We start from the raw sequence: 19,212 nt of genomic DNA on the forward strand, positions 1-19,212 counted from the left end.
GGTGGCCAATAGCAGGGTTGTGTACATCTGTCACTGCTAGCAATCCTGGTGGCCCCTAACCCAATTAATAGTGCTTTTTAAGAGCCCGCCTAACAATTTATTTGAAGACCGATCAGTCTCTAATAGCTAAGTACGAAGTTGATATCATTACATTTCATCTCCAGCTCTGCAGATGATGTGAATATGTAGATATGTTGTGATTAACACCTTCCAAAAAGAATTAATTAACCAGCTGCAACACCTTCAGAAAAGAACTGGTGGTAAATTCTCTTCTCTCAAGGGCTGGGTCACAGCACGGAACAATGGAGCTCAAAGACTGAAGTTCAGCACGAGCACTGACGCAAACAAGAAAACCTAAAGTCATTCTGTACGTTTGGAGGATGACAACCTCAGGCTTTGCCAAAGAAAACACGTCTCCCAGTATAAAGAAGGTATTTTGAAACGTGAACAAGAACTTTGATATATACTAGGATGATAATATAAAAAAATAAAAATGAAAAAAGACAAGGAAAAAAAGGAATGTTGAAAGAAGAACAGAGACAGCAAGGCATCCAGTGTTAAGCCACAGTTGAAAAATCAGAGCACAACACCAATAGACACAAGGCAGGTTATACAATAACTCTGCAAACATCTTGACTGGAACTAACTACTATTAGTTTTCCTATCATGCCTCAAACTCCTAGTTATGGATTGAGCTCCTATTGTGTGGATTCAGAAAAATACAAAGGGTCCCTGCTCCCAGAGATCTAACAGTCAGTGTAATTGTTGAGAGGGCAGCTCCTTAAGTAGACTTTCCCCTCATGCTTAATGAGTTTTTTTATGCCCCTTTTATTTCAGACTTGCTATGGAATAAAATGGACAACTCTCTAGATATAGCACCTGAGATGTAAATTAGCTATTGCAGTGATCCATAATCTAGATGTAATTTCACATTGAGTTTATGGAGATGTGCCCTGATGGGATGAGCATTCGAGAGTGGGGCAGAAAAACAACTGTCAACAAGTAACTGATCAAAGTGGAGCTCAGATGCCAATTTGAAATAAAAACAAATTTAATTTGTATTAAATTAACAGTGTGCATGTGGAGGGGGCAGTCAGTAAAGTTTACAATTCTCTGATGTCTAAATGAGATTACTAGAACTAGATAAAATTAAGAACCTGAGCTTAAAGTGTGGAGGTTTTTTTTGGTTTTGTTTTTTTTAACAAGTTACTTTTCCATATTCTAACCAGATTTGTGAGGTACATATGAAGTGAAGAGAAGTCTAATAGTCTGTAGTTAGTCTTTCCAAATACATTTAAGTGATTTAAGTGAGGTCTAAGTTTTTTGGCAAGAGTCACTACTTTTCAACTCCTTTACAGATTTTACTCCCATGTTTTCTTGCTCTCCTTATCTTTTTACTCTCTCCATTTGCAAATTCAGTCCTTGCTCACCACTTGTCCATAACACAACTTTTGGTTCTCTCTGGAACTGAGCAAAGACTTCCTTTTCCTGACAGCCCTTACTGATAACACCTTACTTGCATACAAAGAGAATATCTGAGGACTTTAAACCCCCATTAGAATGTGGTTCACATTCTATCCTTTCAAGAGACAAGCTAACAAAAAGAATCATGTTTTGTTCTGCAGAGTGGTAGCTTCTGTGCATGATGTTCAACAAAAGTTGAAATCTAATGCAGTGGTTCTCAACCTTTTTAAACTCAGGGCACTCAACCTTCATTAGACTCAAGGCACTCCTTGGAAAAAAGGCCAGCTCTTAGTTTCCACATATTTTTTTTTTCCACTATGGAAAAATTAACAAGAGTAATTATATTATTGCAAAGAACTTAGATCACAAAAAGGTCATAATGTTTTTTACACTATGGATTCCTACTTGAAATCTTTAAGTTTATCTTGTGAATCAAGTGTAGAGGCTTGTATACCTAACAGTGCTAATACTGAGACACCTTTAAAAAGATATCATGGTACCTCAGGATGCTATTATACCCTGGTTGAGAATCACTGGTCTAATGGCACCAACACTGAAAAGACAGCCAGCAAAAAGCTAAGGTCATAAAACCTTTGCTATTTGAGAACTCCTTCAGCAAATGGAAAAGAGCAGTCAGTCATGTGATATTTGGTCAATGATTTACACAGGTCGTTGGCAGATTAACATTGAGAATAGAAGGAAGTTTCAGATGTCCTGTCTCAAAAGTGAGAACTCAGCTATAAATTGCCAGAGGCACCATTGTGATCACTTGACCTTCTGCACTATACAGTTCATAAAGCCTCACCAAGTAATTCTTCAGTTACTAACAGGAGACTGCTATGGATTAGCTTGCTTGGTATGACAGTATTCTCATTATCACTTATCTGGATGAATAAAGGTGAGAAGAAATTCTTTTTGGAATGTTACTGAATCTCATAAACGAACATTTTCCTGAGAGACCAATCCTAATCATGTTGTTCTGTTTATGCAAGACATAAGAACCACCTTAAATCCGTACTATTAAGAAACCAGATTTCTGAAAACCATTATGACCTTGGTATCCATCAGAGTGTATGCAGAGATTATCTGCTTGGTATGAAGAAAAATTCGAGGTCATAAATAGAAATGAAGGAATTTCAAATTAACATATCAAATCTCTAAGATCATGCCATGACTTAGATGCAGCTGGTGGGTCTGCGGCTTGTGACTAGACTTCAGGTACCTCTAAGGCTGGCTAGCATATTCCCATTTTATTGTTATCAATCTCCACAACAAATCTTTGGATTGCCCTACATTCTCTTCCCACTGCTGGCCTATTGAAGAACAATTTAAGAAATCTCCTCTGAAACAAATCCTGTACTTTCTGTTAGCCAAGGTAACCAGAAGCTATATGGAACAAGCAAGGGACCCCAACCTTCATCAACAAGCAAGGCATCCAAGAAGATTAATTCATTATATGCTCTCGAGCTTTCCAAATACCATGCAGTTCTTGCTAGTATGTAATACCAAGTTTCAGATCAACCTGCATCCGTAGACAGCAACCCAGAGTACCCCCATTCCCAGGGTACAGAATCATCCTGTAAGCCAAGTCTTTGAGCTTTAGACTTGCAATATGGCATTCCTTTACTGTATAAAGCCAATGGAACAAAAGGTTTTGCTCTCCACTTTCTGTAAAGGGTTTTTCCTTCATCATAAGCATCTGGGAACAGCTAAGGTTTATGTGTAAATACCTGACTAGTCACCAATCAAAGTATCCAAGACTACATGGTATCAGCCCATTCTGATGCCATTTGTAAAGGGTATCAAATTCTATATTGCTCTGGGGAAGAGAGCAGAAAGATGTACATGTCTGGAAGCTAATTCTGTCCATCTGGGATTGGAAATTCAACACAGGCAGCAGGAATTGAGGACTGATGTAACTTCCCCAATATGGATGCCTCTTCTCTATATTCACAGACCAGGAGAGGTAATCCACAAAAGTCTTGGCAATTTGAAGCTGGAGGCAAGACTGACTCACTCACCAGAATCTCATGAAGCAGATGGAATAATAGTGCCAGTATAGTGTGCAAGGGCACTGTGTCGCTCTATTACTTTAGAAATAGCTTGGGTAGAAGAATGATATTACACCATCTTCAGCATCTCGCACAAGTAATGCCAGCTAGGTATGAAAGTGGCATTTTTCAAAGCATTCGGCTATTTTTGTCCTGTAATTCCAGCAGGTTTCTAGATTAATGGAGTTGACATCAATCTTCCTGGTTGTAAGAGGAGATGCTTGAATTTCGTAAGAAGCTGGCTGCTTTTCCCTCTTTTGTCCTGATAAAGTTTTGGGGGAAAAAACCCAAACATTTCTTCAGCTCAGACTGAACAAGGTAATGAATGGACATCTCTGAAAGACACTGGTGGCAATACTCAATCTCTCTGTAGGACTTGTTTTAAAACAGAACTAGAAAAGGGATGCACTCGCACCACCAATTCATGAATGTTTTTTCTGGCCACGTTGTCTCTGATGTTCTGATGCTGTGGCAAGCATAAGAGCTGAATGCAAAGACACAGATAAGGGATAAGCACAAAGTACAGATGCACTTGGGGCACCTATTGTGTTGACAGTTCCAAGTGCAGTCAACAATGCAAAACACCTTAATCAACAAGACATGGTGGTAACTGTAATGCACCCAAGGCACTGCAGGAGGACCAAGAAATCAATAAGCCCTGAAGTACCTAACATTGTGACATGACAGGGAGTTGGAGTCACAGTAGTTTCTTCAACAGAAGTTACGACTCTGACACACAATCAGAGGAGCTGCATAGTTAAGACCTAAACTCAAATGGAAGTTTGGATTGAACTTTTTACTCTTTGACTCTGTGGTGACATACCAATTACTTAGATGGTTCAGAGCATCATGCTAGCTCAACTAAATAATACCAGTAATTGTTGCAAGGCACCAAAGCAAAGCGCTTTAGCAGTTCACCAGACCTGCTGCATTCAAATGCTTGGCATCTATGCAGTCTGTTGGTACCTAACGGAATAATCTAGACTCCGGTGCAATCAAAGGCTTGCTTAGACTCTTTCTGAACTTACTTTGCATCAGACTTATAGGGTAGAGGCACCACTCAAGAAGCCTTGAGATGTTCAACACTGACAGAATTGCTCATGGAGACATTTTGGTACAAGCGGGTCAGCAGAACCAGTCGCGGTCTTTGCCCAGACGGTGGAGACAATCACATGTGCTAGCAATGGACATTTTATGACTGCACCCAGGCTATTTCTCCAGGTGGCTAGGCTGCCTCCTACATATTCTGAAAGATAAAGGGGAAAGGAGAATGGAAACATAGTGCAACAAGCACAGCTTTAAATAATAATTTAGAAAAAAAATCCTGGTCAGACAGGTAAAGTGGCTCCATACAGAAAAGAAATGAAAAATAATAAGGCACTAGATTAGAGAAGTTACAAGAAAACCAGAGTTTTTAATGAAAGACATCAGTCAGAGAAGGACCAGCTGTATTGGTACTATTCACAATCACAGCAGCAACTCTCTCACTGTCAGTTGTTAGAAAGTAAACTATCAGGGCATTAGAGGTCACCAGGGCTCTTAGAAGATGCAGGTAATCCATGATACTGGCTGGCAGCTAGACACTTAGCTAGGGGACTCCCTCCAGCCTCATGAGTAGTGGATCCAAGAGTGGGGATTTACTGTGGTGTTGAGAAAAACCTCTCCTTTACATACTCAGATTCCTTTGGTTCTGGAACCTAAAACTGTAAAATGTTAAAAAGCCAGTTTAGACATCATCATCATCATCTTTTTCCTGTTTTTACCTGAAACTGATCAGATGTGCACGTGTTCATCTCCGGTGATACAGGCGGCGTCTGTCCTAACGAAGCTATTTTTTCTGCAGCAGATATTGGTTTCAAGGGTTCCTTGGTAGGCTCTAGCATACCCTAAAAAAAAAAAAGACGACATATGTACAAACATTCCAAGAGTTACAGAGACTATACCCAGTACTACACAGCATTATCTGAAGCTATGCACCCCCCATGTTATTTCTCAGATTGAGACCTCTCCTGGCTCTATCAAACAGCATAGAAAGAACTGTTTACATAGATCCAGTCCCCTTTAATCAAAATTTAATTGTATTTTCAGTAACAAGCTGGAAGAAACTGTCATACAAATCAAAAAGACATTTCCCTTTCCTGTTGCTAGTGGTCCATTATAAAAAAGGATCAAAAGGCAGAGTGGAAAGGACCAGTACTATTTATTCCATTTTGGTCCCAGGAACCAATGTAAAGATTCTTTGTAACTATCATTCTATAATAATGTACAGATAATTCTGTAGTACAATTCCAAGAACTGATTCTGCGTCAAGTATTGTTTACAGTCTGCTATAGCTACTGTCATAAATTTACATCCATTGAAAAGAACGGAGGGAGACCCAATGAAGTGAGGCTGAATGAAGTGTTCAAGGCCAAGCAGAACTAGCCAAGTGGATATTTAAACCTCTGGCTTCTTTCCTAAATCAGCATAAGTTCGCATTATCAAAAATACAAGGGTCCTGTGGGCACACAGATGCATACCAAAACCAAACTAATGCAAGGAAGTTAATTAGCTAGTCTAGAGGCCAGGTGGTTCAAATCCCAGCTTTTCTGGGACAGTAAGGCTTATTCTGGGAGGGGAGGAACCAGCTGAAGCTGCAGGGTAAGATTGTTTTTAAGAGACATGGCTGTCTTGAGAAGGCCTATCTAGTTATGTTAGTATTTCACATGTACAGCCTGGAAGAAAGTGACCACGAGAGTGTTATGACATTTTCTGCAAAGGCTTTCATGTATGTATAACACTGTCTCTTATTCTGCATTACTTACTGCTGGTACAATAGATGGATCTGCTCCTAAATACACACAAAAATAAGTCACTGCTTACTAAAGAGATTTAAAAGTCCCTTTACATGCAGGTTATCCTGGTACAAAGTAATATATAAAACGGACCTTAATAAAAATCAGAAAGCACCTGCTCTGGAAGATTCAATTTTAGGTTACAGTATTCTTGATTTTAGATTAGTATCTCTGAAGAAACTGTTGTAAATTCATACATTAAAATATGTCCTGGTAAGTCTTGATATCAGAGGTTAATACATAACAGAGATGACTGAAATTTCTTGTGTAGGAAGAGTTGATATAGTACTACTTGAAAAAACAAAAACAAAACAAACTCCTAGGAGTAGAAAGTTTGCTTCATTGAGATATTAAAAACTGTCGCTTTGCTATCTCAATGTTCTTCCTAATAAAGATATGGCAGCCTGCATGAGATGCTAGACAAGTCAATACTTTACAATTCTGAAATTAAAAAGGATGATCTCATCATACAAAATAAAAAAAGGTTTCTACTTCAGTGTCCTTGGAAGTGAAAAGTACTTCTGCAAAAAGGCATAATTGGGCAGGGGCAGCAGCCACAACTGGGGCAGTAGCCAAGCTGGCAGCTTACATCCTTGCGGTGACTCTAAGATGACACCCAGGACTGGTGCTACTGCTTCTCTGATATTTCAATTAATCATCAGAGCAAAAACAGTAATTACATCCATGGAATACAATGTGGAAGTATGGAGGGCCCAACGTTAATTCCATAAAAAGATTCCTTGAAGGATTCAGAAGTCTTGGAATCGACTGAACGTAAGGATTCAGTAAGTCTTGTACCTAAAGGACTTGTACGGAGTTTGTACATTCAGGATAGTGCAACACATTACAAGGGGATATTCTCATGGCTAAAAATACTGAGAAAAGATACTGTTTTTTAAACTATGCAACATATTCATGTAATTAAATACAAAAGTTACATATAGAAGTTCAATACAATGGTTGCAAGAGCAAAGTTTGATGGGGTTTGGGAAAAATAACATTAGATGCACCATACCTGCTACTATAACTTTTCTTGAACTTTTTAATGAAGCATCTAGTACTGGACAAATCATATTATGTTAAACCATATAGGCTGATGCTCCAATCAATTACTGACACGATCCTTTAAAATGTCTCAATTGTCACATGTGTGTTCAAAGTGTTTATATCTATATCCCAAATCCCACATACTTTGTCTGAGTATTAGAATTATTTTTGGTTTCACTGGGTGCATCTACACGTGCTATTAAAGCAAAGCAATAAACTCCAGTATTTACTGCACCAGAGTTTATTGCTCCCAGGTGCCATATATACATGTGGGGCCAGGACCACAGCATAGAGCCAGGTCAGAGCAGCCTCAGCTGGCAGAAGGTCTGGGGGGAAGTGGGGGAAAGGCAGCCTGCCAACCTGAGGCTGCTCTGACTTGGCTGAGCTGGGGGCACGAGGGTGTTCCAGTGCAGAGCTAGTCAGCAGGCCCGTGTGCCCCAGCCAGTCACATCAGCATCTACATATGCAGTGTTGAGGAATAAAAAAAACTCTGCAGCAGGGCAGTACTAGTAAATTGCACCTGTAAATACAAGTACTATCCCTGCTGCAGAGTTCATTAGTTTCCTGAGGCCTAATAGGGCCACACATGTAGATGCAAGATGTTTATTGTGAAGCTAACTAGTTTAGTTCAGCTTTGTAAAGAGTGCTCTCCCCAATGTCAGCTGATGTCCAGTATATATAACAAATATCTTTTAGCTTCTCTTCACAGAGGGTACTTAACATATTTGATTATACTTTCAAAAGCCCATACAGTATTTTTTGGAAACTACATTACAGTACTTACCAGTCCTGCTGCATACATGGGTACTATCACAGGCTGCTTCTTGTTGCCTGTAAAAAGCTGATAAAAAAGATCACTTAAAAAGTTCTCTTGTGCCGTCTTAAAACAACTTTAAAACAAATCAATCTTTGAAAATATTGCTCCTGGGCCTATAAGTGTAAGATCTATAGTAGAGCAAACATGCAATATGGATAAGAAGATTTTAATTTGTTTTTAATATTTAAGTATTTTCATTTTAAGAACTTAAGTACTACATCTTCACTGTTGTTAAGTGGTTTGGCATGAAATCCTATTGCCATCAAGGGATGTGATCATTCATAAAAACATATACATGCACATGTACATTTATAGCAGGTTAAAGAAACAGTTGTTAATCAATTAAGTTTTATTGAGGAACTCACAATATTTCTTGTATCGATTCCCAAGGAACACAAAAGCTTTTTGTTGCCGTGAGAGCCTCCCCACTGGTACCTCAATCCATATGCATCATGGATATCCTGCAGCTCTGTCCATACATCCACCAGCTCCCTACACAGACCATCATAAGTCAAGTCATCTTCAGGAAGAATCATATGACTCAGCTGCTTTAACCACTTATTCTAGTTGTTAATATGATTGACATATTATACATTCCAATTAAACTTGTGCCCAAACATTAGTACTCAGGGGAGCTAAAATTGCTGTCGTGTTCTCAGAACAATTATTCTTCAGACATATAATTGGAGAAGGAGGCCCAGAGCAAACAGAACAGAGCCTACTTAGACTTCATCATCATATGAATTAATACAGTAAAGTGTAGCAAAGTGTAAGTAATAAGCCACATCCTAATTAACTCTCTCATTTAGACATCACTTGAAAGTACGTGAGAAACCATCAACTAGATGAAATGCTACCAATGTACAGTCACTGAAAAACAGACTTAAAACTACATCAGCTTTTATATATTCAACTTAGTGAATAATATCAGATTTGCCGTTTTAACCCATTTTAAAACATACACTTAACTAAAAGCAGCATTTATGTACTCATTCTTCTTTAAGTTTGCCAAACGAATGGTTACTTACCCACTGTTTACCAAGGTCTCGCCTGTTCTCATCTGTTTGTTGTCCACTTCCAACAAGAGATTTAAGGAAATTACTTCTTCTTCTATTTCAAGAACAGGTATGGAAGGAAAACAGGCCTCAAAGAGTCTCTCCAGACGGCTTTGCAATGTCGTCTACACAAAAGAGAAACGTAGAAGAAATTTAAAAGTTTCTTCAATGGTTTTTTCCAAAAAATTAGAAAAAAAAATAAAGTGCAACAAAAGTATAGAGCTTAGAGCATTTAGAATTATAAGTCTTTACATAACTTTCATCTGAAGATTGTAAGGTTTTTATTTTTATACAAACTGGGCACATCTACACATTATTAATGTGACTAAAATCTGGTGCATTATTAATGTGCTAAAATCTGTGTGTAAAATCTAGTGCAGTTTGCGCCAGAGTTTATTGCTCCTGGGTGCCACATTTACACATGCATCTGGGACTACAGCATGTTGAACCAGGGCTGAGTGGCCCAAGCTGGCAGGAGGTCCAAGGGGGCAGCCTGCCAGGCCAGGGCTGCTCCAACACAGCTCAGCGTGCTGTGGAGGGGTTGGCTGGGGCAAGAGGGTGCTCCAGTGCAGGGACAGCCAGCAGGCAGCCCCTACACTGAAGTATCCTCATGCCCCAGCCAACCCCATCAGCGTTTACATGCGTGTTGTGGCACACTAAGTGCCGCCCCAGGATTGTACTTGTGTGTACAAGTATTAATCTAAAGCAGAGTTTATTAATTCACTGAGACCTCATAGGGCTGCACGTGTAGACACTTAGATTTTATTGAGGAGCCAATTAGGCAACTCCACAGTAAATGTTTCATGTAGATGCTCCCACCAACACATTAAGGACCACAATAATGAATAGAAAGTTTAGAAAATGAAAATGTCTTTAATCTGTGCTGAAGATGTGGTTACGGAGTCTGGAACAAAAAGGTTATTACAATTTAAGGTGAATTTTATAAAGAGAGTATTAATAGGAAAAAAAAACGTTCAGCATATATTCAAAACAATAGTGTTAATATCCCGCTTTCTAAGGGCAAGTGCCCCAAGGTCTTTGCTGAATGCAAAATGAAAGAAGTCTTGGCTGTGTGGGGCACTCTCAAGTATCCCTTAAGCCAGAGGTCCAAAGGAGGTTTCACTCACATTTGTAGAACACACACTCAGTGAGAATTTGCCTTAAGGTGTGGACAGACATAATACTTAAACTGTTTTAAGCATGTCACCGATTTGGAACTGCTTCACAGGAGTCCCAGGTTAGATGGGTCTGCATGCATGTTGCCAAAGGGGCCAGGTAGAAGAGTCACATTTTAGGCACTGCAGTGCTGTCAAACCACCACTAGGGAGTGGCAGTGAACACTCATCCCAGCATGCCTCCCAGTAGCAACAGCCCCAGTTTCCCCAGTATTCCCTGAGCAGGGAAGAAAGATGTTCTTCCTTGGTATCCAGACAACATGGGAAAAGACAATGTCAGTGGCCCCAACTGCAATTTTCTGATCCTCCTACTAACACGGGGCTCAGTAAAGAAGATTCCTGAATTTTACTAAAAATCTGTGTGGTGGCACCCTGACTGGGGCTACTCAAGTGTGAGGGTAATGGGGGGAGGGGATGAGGAGGGGTTGCCTAGGCCCTTAGACCATGCTTCTGATTTCCCAGGAGCTGGGTATCCTGGGGCTGTCAGAGCTTTTATGGCTTCAAGAGACTACTTCCCCCACCAAATCAGTAATCAATTTACTTCAATTTCTGGAAATATACGAGGGGTTGGTGCATCACAGGCCGATTTGGGGGTGAAGGGGTGACCAGTATATTGTGGAGGCAGCTATCTGGATCCCTGCTTCTCCCTTCACAGGGGGCTGCCCAAGGTCTCTGGCTTCAGCTACTGCCTTAAGATTTTCCCTATGGGTGGATAGGTAGAAGGGTGCCTGGACCTTTGCTTCTTGGTCCCCAGGGAGCTGAATATTCTGCAGGATGCTGAAAGGCTTCACTCTTTTTAAACAGCATTTTCTACCATGCTGCTTATCAACTGAATTCCATCTGTGGCACCTGACTGGGCTCTGGGGTATCCCAGGGTGATTTGGGGGGAGTGGGGATGACAAGGTATGTAGAGAGAGCATACCTCTGCTTCTGGGTTCCTAGGGTGATGGGTGCTCTGCAGGTTTACCCAAAGTCAGCAAGTCAATTGCTGTTTAAAAGCTGCAGAGACATTGCGCAGCACCCCCCTGCCCCCCAAGCACCCTGGGAACCCAGGAGCAGGGGTACCCTCTTTACACACATCACCCCCCCTCCCCCTGCAACCCAAGTCAGTCTGGGACAGAACAGACTGGGTCAAGTGCATGCAATATTAGCTGGGGCAGTGGAATTCTGGCTGCAGACCAGAGTAGCCAGTGGCTGGGAAAAGATGAGGGGGAGGAGGAGAGGTGGGATGGGACAAGACATGGCAGACCGACTGCGTCACATTCACCATACTAACCACTATGGAACCCCATAAATTTGGACTTATGCGACATAAAGAACTGCTGAGGCTGCATACTCGGAGATTAAAAGCTGTGGCTTGAACAATTTAAGTTCAGCAAATGTTTACCATTATATAATAAAGCTCAGAGAAAAACATTCTAGTTTATTTGGTTCATCTGATAGTAAAAGCGGCCATGTGTGATTTTTTCCCCTTTGCTTTGTGAGAAAAATACACCATATTTTCCTCACATACAGCATGCCTCAGAATATAATATATGCCTCATTTTGAAAGTAAGATTGAAGAAAATATTTTTCCAGAGTTATGGCTGCAGAGAACAGAGATGGAGCCTAGTCTTCAGTGACTCACGCTCCTTTCCTGCTTACCTACAGCAATGACTAGGGTTTCAGCTTAAGACTGGTCTCCATGGGTGGATTTCTGATTTTTAAAAGAACTAAAGAGTCTCCAGGACTGTGAAATAGGAAGAGAGAGACCAGGAGCAGACAGCAAAAATGCTCTAAGAAAGGTCAGCTTAATTACTTGAAAATTAAGATCTTTAAAAAGGAGAGATGTCCATTAACACTTCTAGAGTGAAGAACAATAAGCCATTGAATCAACTGACACTCCCTCAGTTTCCTGAACAGTAATGCAACAACTGCTGCCCTGGAGCAGGAATTAAAGCAAGGTGCTTCCCAGCCTAATACATACGGGCAATGAATTTTTTTGAGGGGGGGGGAAGGGGAGATGGGGGAGAGATGCATAATGTCAGAAAACACAGTAGTTAAAGACAGAATACCTGTAGTAATTTTGGCAAGTAAAATATCTACCAATTTTTTAAGAGATCTGCACTCCCTATGGCACCATCTTTTCAATAGGACTGCAAAACTTCACTTTTCTTCTATATGCAGCTCTATAAATGGTCTCACCCACCTAATACAGATCATCAAACTAGACCATAGAGGAAAAGGGGTGTGTATAAGCAGTGGTGGCAAGCAGTGACAGTGTTCAACCTCCTAAGTTCCAGAGCAATGCTAAAGCAAAAACCATGCTGATAAGTCAGCGGGAAGGAGGGAGGGTGTTTTAAGTAAAGAAACATTTGACTCAGTCCTGTTACCCTGGTAAAAAGAAACAAGCCTACACCATTCTGAGCAGTTACTCATATTTCCCTGTGGCAGCTGCTCCCTTTCTGATCACTGCTGCTTTGCATGGTAGAAGAAGAATAGTTCCTAGCTGCTCCATTGTCTTGGGCTGCAGAAGCTCCGAGGAGAGCAGAACAGGAGGCTGACTCAGGGTACATCTGGACTGCGCAGCTCCAGATATGCTTTTGTATAGTCCTAGGCAACAACAGCTATGCCTCACTGTCCAAGCTAACTCCCCTCTCTTGTATAGCCACAAGGGCAACGGGCACAGAAAGAAGGTGAGAACCAGTTCTCAGAAAATGGAAGGAGCCTTGCAAGGGTAGATTAGATATTTCCATGAAGCTCTGAGATAAAAGTATTTTCAAATATTTAGTTATAAGAAGAGTTCTTATCAAAAAGTATATGCAAGCTGCCCTGTGTTTTAGCTTCATTACACAGCTAGTATTGTTCCTAGTATATCTGCTAGTATATATGTAGCACCATACCTTTTGTCTAAGAAGTCTACACCCCCCTAATGCCCAACTGCTTAGCAAGATAAGTGTTGGGGAACAAGCAGTCTGTCTCATATTTCTTGGCTAAATACAAGCCAAGTGGGTTTTTTCGTTTTGTTTTTTTTAACTTAAACCTTTTAAAAACTTTTTTGTAAACTTATAAACATGTTTATATGTAGTGTATTACATCAGTTTTCCTTTTAGACTTTTAGTGCTTTTACATGCAAAAAGCATGATTGTAACCCTTATATTCCATTAGTTCCTATAATCTCTTACAAATTGGTGACGTTTATTAAATAAGATAAACCATCAGAAATGCATGGTACTCAATGAAGGCAGAAGATATACCCAAGCTATATTGTCAGAGTATCAGAGCATTAGGTCTGTAAAAAGATTAAGGTCCAACAATGTTCCTGGTCCCACTGTGCTAGTGACTAAGAACAGGTTTGCTTAGGTAGTAAACTAATGGACCAGGTCCTTTAGAACAGAATTTTATCTCAGGGCACTACTAGGCACCCAACCCATAAATTCTTATATGAACTTGAAGGGAAGAAGTGACTGATCCCAACAGCTCTTTAGTCAAGATTCTTTCAATATGCTTTACCCTTTTAAGATTAAATTTAAAGTGTAAAAAGCTCTTTCATTTATACATTGTTGAAGCTACTCTAAACTGGACATATGAACAAGGGAGAAATCTCTCCCCCTAGACTCATACTATCTAATTAGATATCAAGGGGGTGATGGTAATAGCTCTGAAGGGAGTAGATGATCTTGTTCCTTTAACTGGAAAGATAACAAAAAACAAACAAACAAACAAAAAACAAAAACCAACAACTCTTCTGCGGCAAGAGAAAGGGAATTATTAAAAATAGCACTTTACACCACCTTATGGTTAATTTATGGTCACTGTTTTTGTTTTAAAAAAAACAACACACCAACTACACACCACACCTGGAAGAATTACTTTTAAAAACGTGCACAGTTACCAGGCTGTGGAGTAAACCACTGTATAAGCAAAAAGAAAAATCACAACCAAGTTTCTCAGAGTGTATCAAATGCGTCTGCACAAGAGAAGTATTATTTCTAAAGTTGACATCTGTTAAATAGAGCATTTTTCTTCCACTTTTTTTGGGACTAGATGCATTTCTGACTCTGAAGGTTGTGTGCATATACTAAGACAACAGTGCAAGTTAAAAATAGTGGTCCTTGAATCACTAAAATCATTAATTTGTTATTTTATCAGTTATGCTTAAACTGGGTTAGACAGGATATTCCAGGAAAACCACAAGACACTGAGAAAACAAATAGTTTTAATTTCTGGGATTGAGAAAAACTTAATAAGCAATATGTTCTATACCAGGGGTGCTCAACCTCCAGCCTGCAGGCCAAATGCAGCCATGGAATCTGGTCCGCTGGAGTCAGCACGGGTCAAGAAATTTGGCAACGGGAATGGTGGATACTAATACAGCCAACCTTCCCCCTGCCAAATTCCCAAACCCTAAGCCCTATGTGGTTGGTCAGAGTTAGGCCATGTCCCCTTCCCCCAACCCTCAAGGGCTAGCTTGGGGCTCGGGCTGCCCCAAACCCTGTCCATACACATATGATGTCTGCTGTACCCACCCAGGTGCCAAAGCAGGACCAGCAGCTAGATCTGGCCCTTGGACAGACCAGGCATTGCTCACCTAGTTTGGCAGGAAAAAAGTTTGAGCAACATTGTTTTACACATTCCAGGGACCAGGGACTCTCAAACTTTTTGCACCAATGTCAATACTCAAAACTGCTTGGAGATCATAAGCCCACATCAAAGCCTTCAGCTACATAGGAAGAGTGTGAGCTGCATACCATACAGCCTTACAGACTACAAACCAGTCTGGAAATCACCTACTTTGCCCTCTTGTTCCCATTAACAGCTATGCATGTCGTGTTTGGTGACAGACTGTTCCAAGAGCTTCTCACAGAAGACCATTTCACACCAAAACTGATTTTTCTAAATGTGGCAAACTTATTTTACTATATCATGGGTGCATTTACACAAGTGCTTTATTGAGAGCTGGCTAATTAGCTCCACAGGAAAGCATCACCATCTATACTTGTGACACGATTAAGCTTCAGTAAATTAATTAACTGCTATAGCATAGTACTGCCTGACAAGTACTATCCTACAGCAGAGTTATTAGTGTGCTGCAATGCATGTGTAGGCAGTGACAGGCTGGCTGTGGCACAAGGGTGCTATAGTGCATGGCTGCCTGCCAGCGAGCCCCACACTGTAGCACCCTTGTGCCCCAGCCAACCACTCCGCAGCACACTGAGCCAGCCAGGGCAGAGCAGCTCTGGGCTGGCAAGCTGACCCATCAGAATTCCTGCCAGGGCTGTACCACCCTAACTCAGCATGCTACTGTCCTGGGAGTATGTGTAAATGCCGTGCCCAGGAGCAATAAACTGGTGTGAACTGTGCCAGAGTTTATTCAGGTGCATTACTATTACATGTAGATATGCCCCATAAAATATTATTAAATATTTTTTTAAATGTGTACAAAACACTCATAAAATATTTATCTTTATCTTTATATGCATATCTGTAAATGTATAAGCATTTTATTTAGAAATGTCAAATAAAACGCTACAAGTGTTGATAGGGTGAGGGATTTTTGGTCCCCATTGTATAAATGTTACACGGGTACCAGCTCATTACAATTAGAGGCGTTGCTACCACCACTTTCCACAGTATTTACAGTTATACCTAAAAAAAAGAAAAAAGGCAAGACAATTGGCAGTAATCAACTTCCTAACACTGGACTCTGGTTCTGTACTTTTACTCATATAGTCAAGGAGTGCAGGATCTGGCCTGGTCAAATACATTTTTTTTCTATTTTTACAGTGCATCATAAAACTACAGAAGTATGGGTAACTATCTAAAAAAACATTTTATATTATAAATTTACAGACTGAATGCAATCACTACACTAAATACTCAGCCTCTTTTACTAGAACCTGATAATAAATTAAAAGCCTGAGCAAGTAAATACATCCATCCCCCTGTAGAGCTTCTATAATGAACATACCTAGCAACTTGTGTTTCAGGGACTACTTATTTGAGCTCCAACAGCAACATAAAAGTCATTTTTAAGCAACTGAGTAGACTGCCTCAAACTCCATGCTCAAGTCTTAGTATCATATTGGAATCTGCAAAAGACATTCACTAGCCACAAAATAGTCAAAAGGAGAGAGATAAATACCTATGTGAGCTAAGAAACCAAACACTAGGACTGTCAAGGTAAAGTCAATATCTTAGGTTGCATATACAGTAACTGCATGAAGATGTTAAGTGACATGCACTAAGTTTGACCCAGTGGGGAGGGAAGAGAGGGAGAAAAGAGAGTTATATAAAAGAGATAAGGATGCTAAACTTACAGAAGGAAGGGAAAAAGAAGAATCTGTGTAGACACAGTCAGCTTATAAATAATTTTCAAGGCCACAAGTTAAATGAAGGAAATGAATTACTCAGTCTCAGAAGATGACAGAAGAAGGACAAATGGCCTGAAGCCAAGGGTGAGAAAATCTGGATTAAGTAAATAACACTAATATTTCTCCTGTGATGGATGCACTGCTCTAGAGAGAAAAGTCTGACAAAAATATTTTTGTCCAAACCACCAGAATAAAGCAGATTTTTGTGAAATAAAAATGGAAAGCTCCTGAGGCTGCAACTTACACAGGTGAAGACATGATAAGATTAGTATATTTGCCTCCAGAGCCATGTCCCAATGAGTCTGGCCGTATGGTATGTGGTGCTACAGACACGTCTGTGGTGTCACATACCGCACATTCAGCTGTTTTCCATGCTGCAAGGGAGCAGTGAGGAGGGTTTTTTGACACTGAGGTCAAAAAAAACATGCAAAAAAAATAAGCAGGACGGCACACATGGGAACAACATGTGCCACCCAAAACTGGGGCCTGGCCACCTGGAGCCATGCTCCGGCTGCTGACCATGCTTTAAGCAGCAGGATCGCCCTGGTGCAGCCCCAGGACTCCAAGTAAGGCTGCTGGGACCCGTCCAGTGCTGGCCTCACCCTCCCCTACCCCACCAGGGGTAACCTGTCACTCGTCATTCTCCTGAGACAAGTAGCAGAAACACAAGGTGTCCTGCTGCTAGTTGTCCCTGCGGAACCAAATATCCATGCCCACGTGGACATGGCCTATAGAGGCAAGTAGGTGTTTGCTGGTCTGCGTATTTTGACTTACCAGAGTTTTGAGACTAATTTAAATGGATAAATCCCCCACTATTGGAACACGCATTATAATGTAAAGAGGGTCACAAAAAATCTGTCTAGCTTAGCTTTTCAAAGAAGCTGCACAGGCTTAGCTAAAATTTGTTTAACTGAAAAGACAACTTTGTTTTAAAAGAGGTTGCTGTGTCTGGAGAGGCCAAAGGGATTCTTAGCCCCCAGAAGACAGTTTGCCTTCCAACTCTCTGGCAATTTATCTATTTCCTTGCAGAATGAGCTCTGGAAAGTAGACACAAGCACCCTAGGGAGAGTCAGGGACAGATGTATCCAGGAGTTATAAAGAGCAGAGCATCTAAACCAGGAGAAGCCACATTTATGTGCAAGAAAACAATTCTATCGTTTTGAGGCTCAAATTTAGTTTGGTGCATTTTTAAGGAAAAGTTCTGTTAAACATATTAGGTTTTCATGAATTCATCAGAAAAGATTCAGGGAAATGTTTTTTGTGTTTTTTTAATATTTTAATAGAGCATTTGCAATTCAAAGACTGGAACTCTACGCTTGTTTATGCAAACCCAGAAGTGAAAGCTACTGGTGTTTTTCACAGTCATATCTAAGAAGGGTTAAAAACCATCTACCATGGAATCACAGAAAACTTATGTATTGAAGGGATTCTCAGGTTATCTAATCCAACGCCACACTCTTACAGCAGGATCATCCCCATCTAAACCACCTCATCCAACTGTTTGTTTAACTTGCTCTTAAAAACTCCCAATGATACCTCCAGCTCTTTAGATACTTTAGATTCCTCCAGCTCTTCTCTCATGTTTTACTATCCTCATAGCTGGTTCTTCCTAACACCCAAATTAATTTTCCACTGTTGTAACTTAAAAACATCCTTCCTTGTCCTGTTATTTGTGGGCAGGGCAAATAAGTTGATCTACCTTCTCTATAATCACCCTTATGTATTTGAAACTTTATCAAAATCCCCCTTTAATTGCTTGTTCTCCAAAGTAAACAGTCCCAGTTTTTCTAACCTTTCCTTGTAAGTCATGTTTTAAAGCTGACTAGTCATTTTTGTTTCCCTCCTCTGGACTCCCTCCAATTGGCCCATATTTCAAAGTGCATATCCAAAACTGGATCTTAATTTATCCCCTATCTGCACTGTGACAAAAGCTTTAAAATTTCATGATTATTTATTTCTGCCACGTGACCCCTTCTTCATTCAATACAATGGACAGGTGTGTTCACTAAAACGGCTAACTATTCAATACTTCTTTTCATTCTAGTTCAGTGCATCTCCATGCCTTGTTTGCTTCATACTTGCCATAATCAGCTGTGGGCCAAGTTTCACTTATTTTCCAGGGACCCTTTTTATGTGAATCGTAGCATCCAAGTATTTGGAAAGTGCATCTTTATGATGGACATTAGTGTCATTTTATAGACTGAGAACTGAGATGCATAGAGACTGAAGCCAAAGTTGCCACAAGTGTCCACTGATTTTGGGTGTCCAAGCACGGAGGCAGAAAGGGATCTTGGAGTCATTATTGACTCCAAGATGAACATGGGCCAACAATGCGAGGTCATGGTTGGCAGGGCTAACCAGACCTTGTCGTGCATCCACAGGTGCATCTCAAGTAGGGCCAAGGAGGTGATCCTTC

General features: G+C 40.5%; 1 protein-coding gene across 4 annotated transcripts in view; it reads right to left on the bottom strand.

Moving 5' to 3' along the window:
- The window catches only part of AFTPH (aftiphilin), a 60,946-nt gene that overhangs the window by 16,215 nt on the left and 25,519 nt on the right, over positions 1 to 19,212 (bottom strand). For 3 of the 4 annotated variants that reach the window (XM_019549177.1, XM_019549176.1, XM_019549178.1), the window contains exons 3-6: positions 9,242 to 9,393; positions 8,579 to 8,705; positions 8,181 to 8,237; positions 5,279 to 5,401 (exon numbers count right to left, since the gene is read on the bottom strand). In XM_019549177.1, the coding sequence (XP_019404722.1) occupies positions 5,279 to 5,401; positions 8,181 to 8,237; positions 8,579 to 8,705; positions 9,242 to 9,393 (459 nt within the window). Of the gene's footprint in view, positions 1 to 3,148; positions 4,762 to 5,278; positions 5,402 to 8,180; positions 8,238 to 8,578; positions 8,706 to 9,241; positions 9,394 to 19,212 lie in introns of those variants that run through there. The other variant, XM_019549179.1, reaches the window with a different exon arrangement.

This window comes from Crocodylus porosus, unplaced genomic scaffold (assembly GCF_001723895.1).
Source record: "Crocodylus porosus isolate Cpor-Errol unplaced genomic scaffold, CroPor_comp1, whole genome shotgun sequence".
Taxonomy (NCBI): Eukaryota; Metazoa; Chordata; order Crocodylia; family Crocodylidae; genus Crocodylus; species Crocodylus porosus.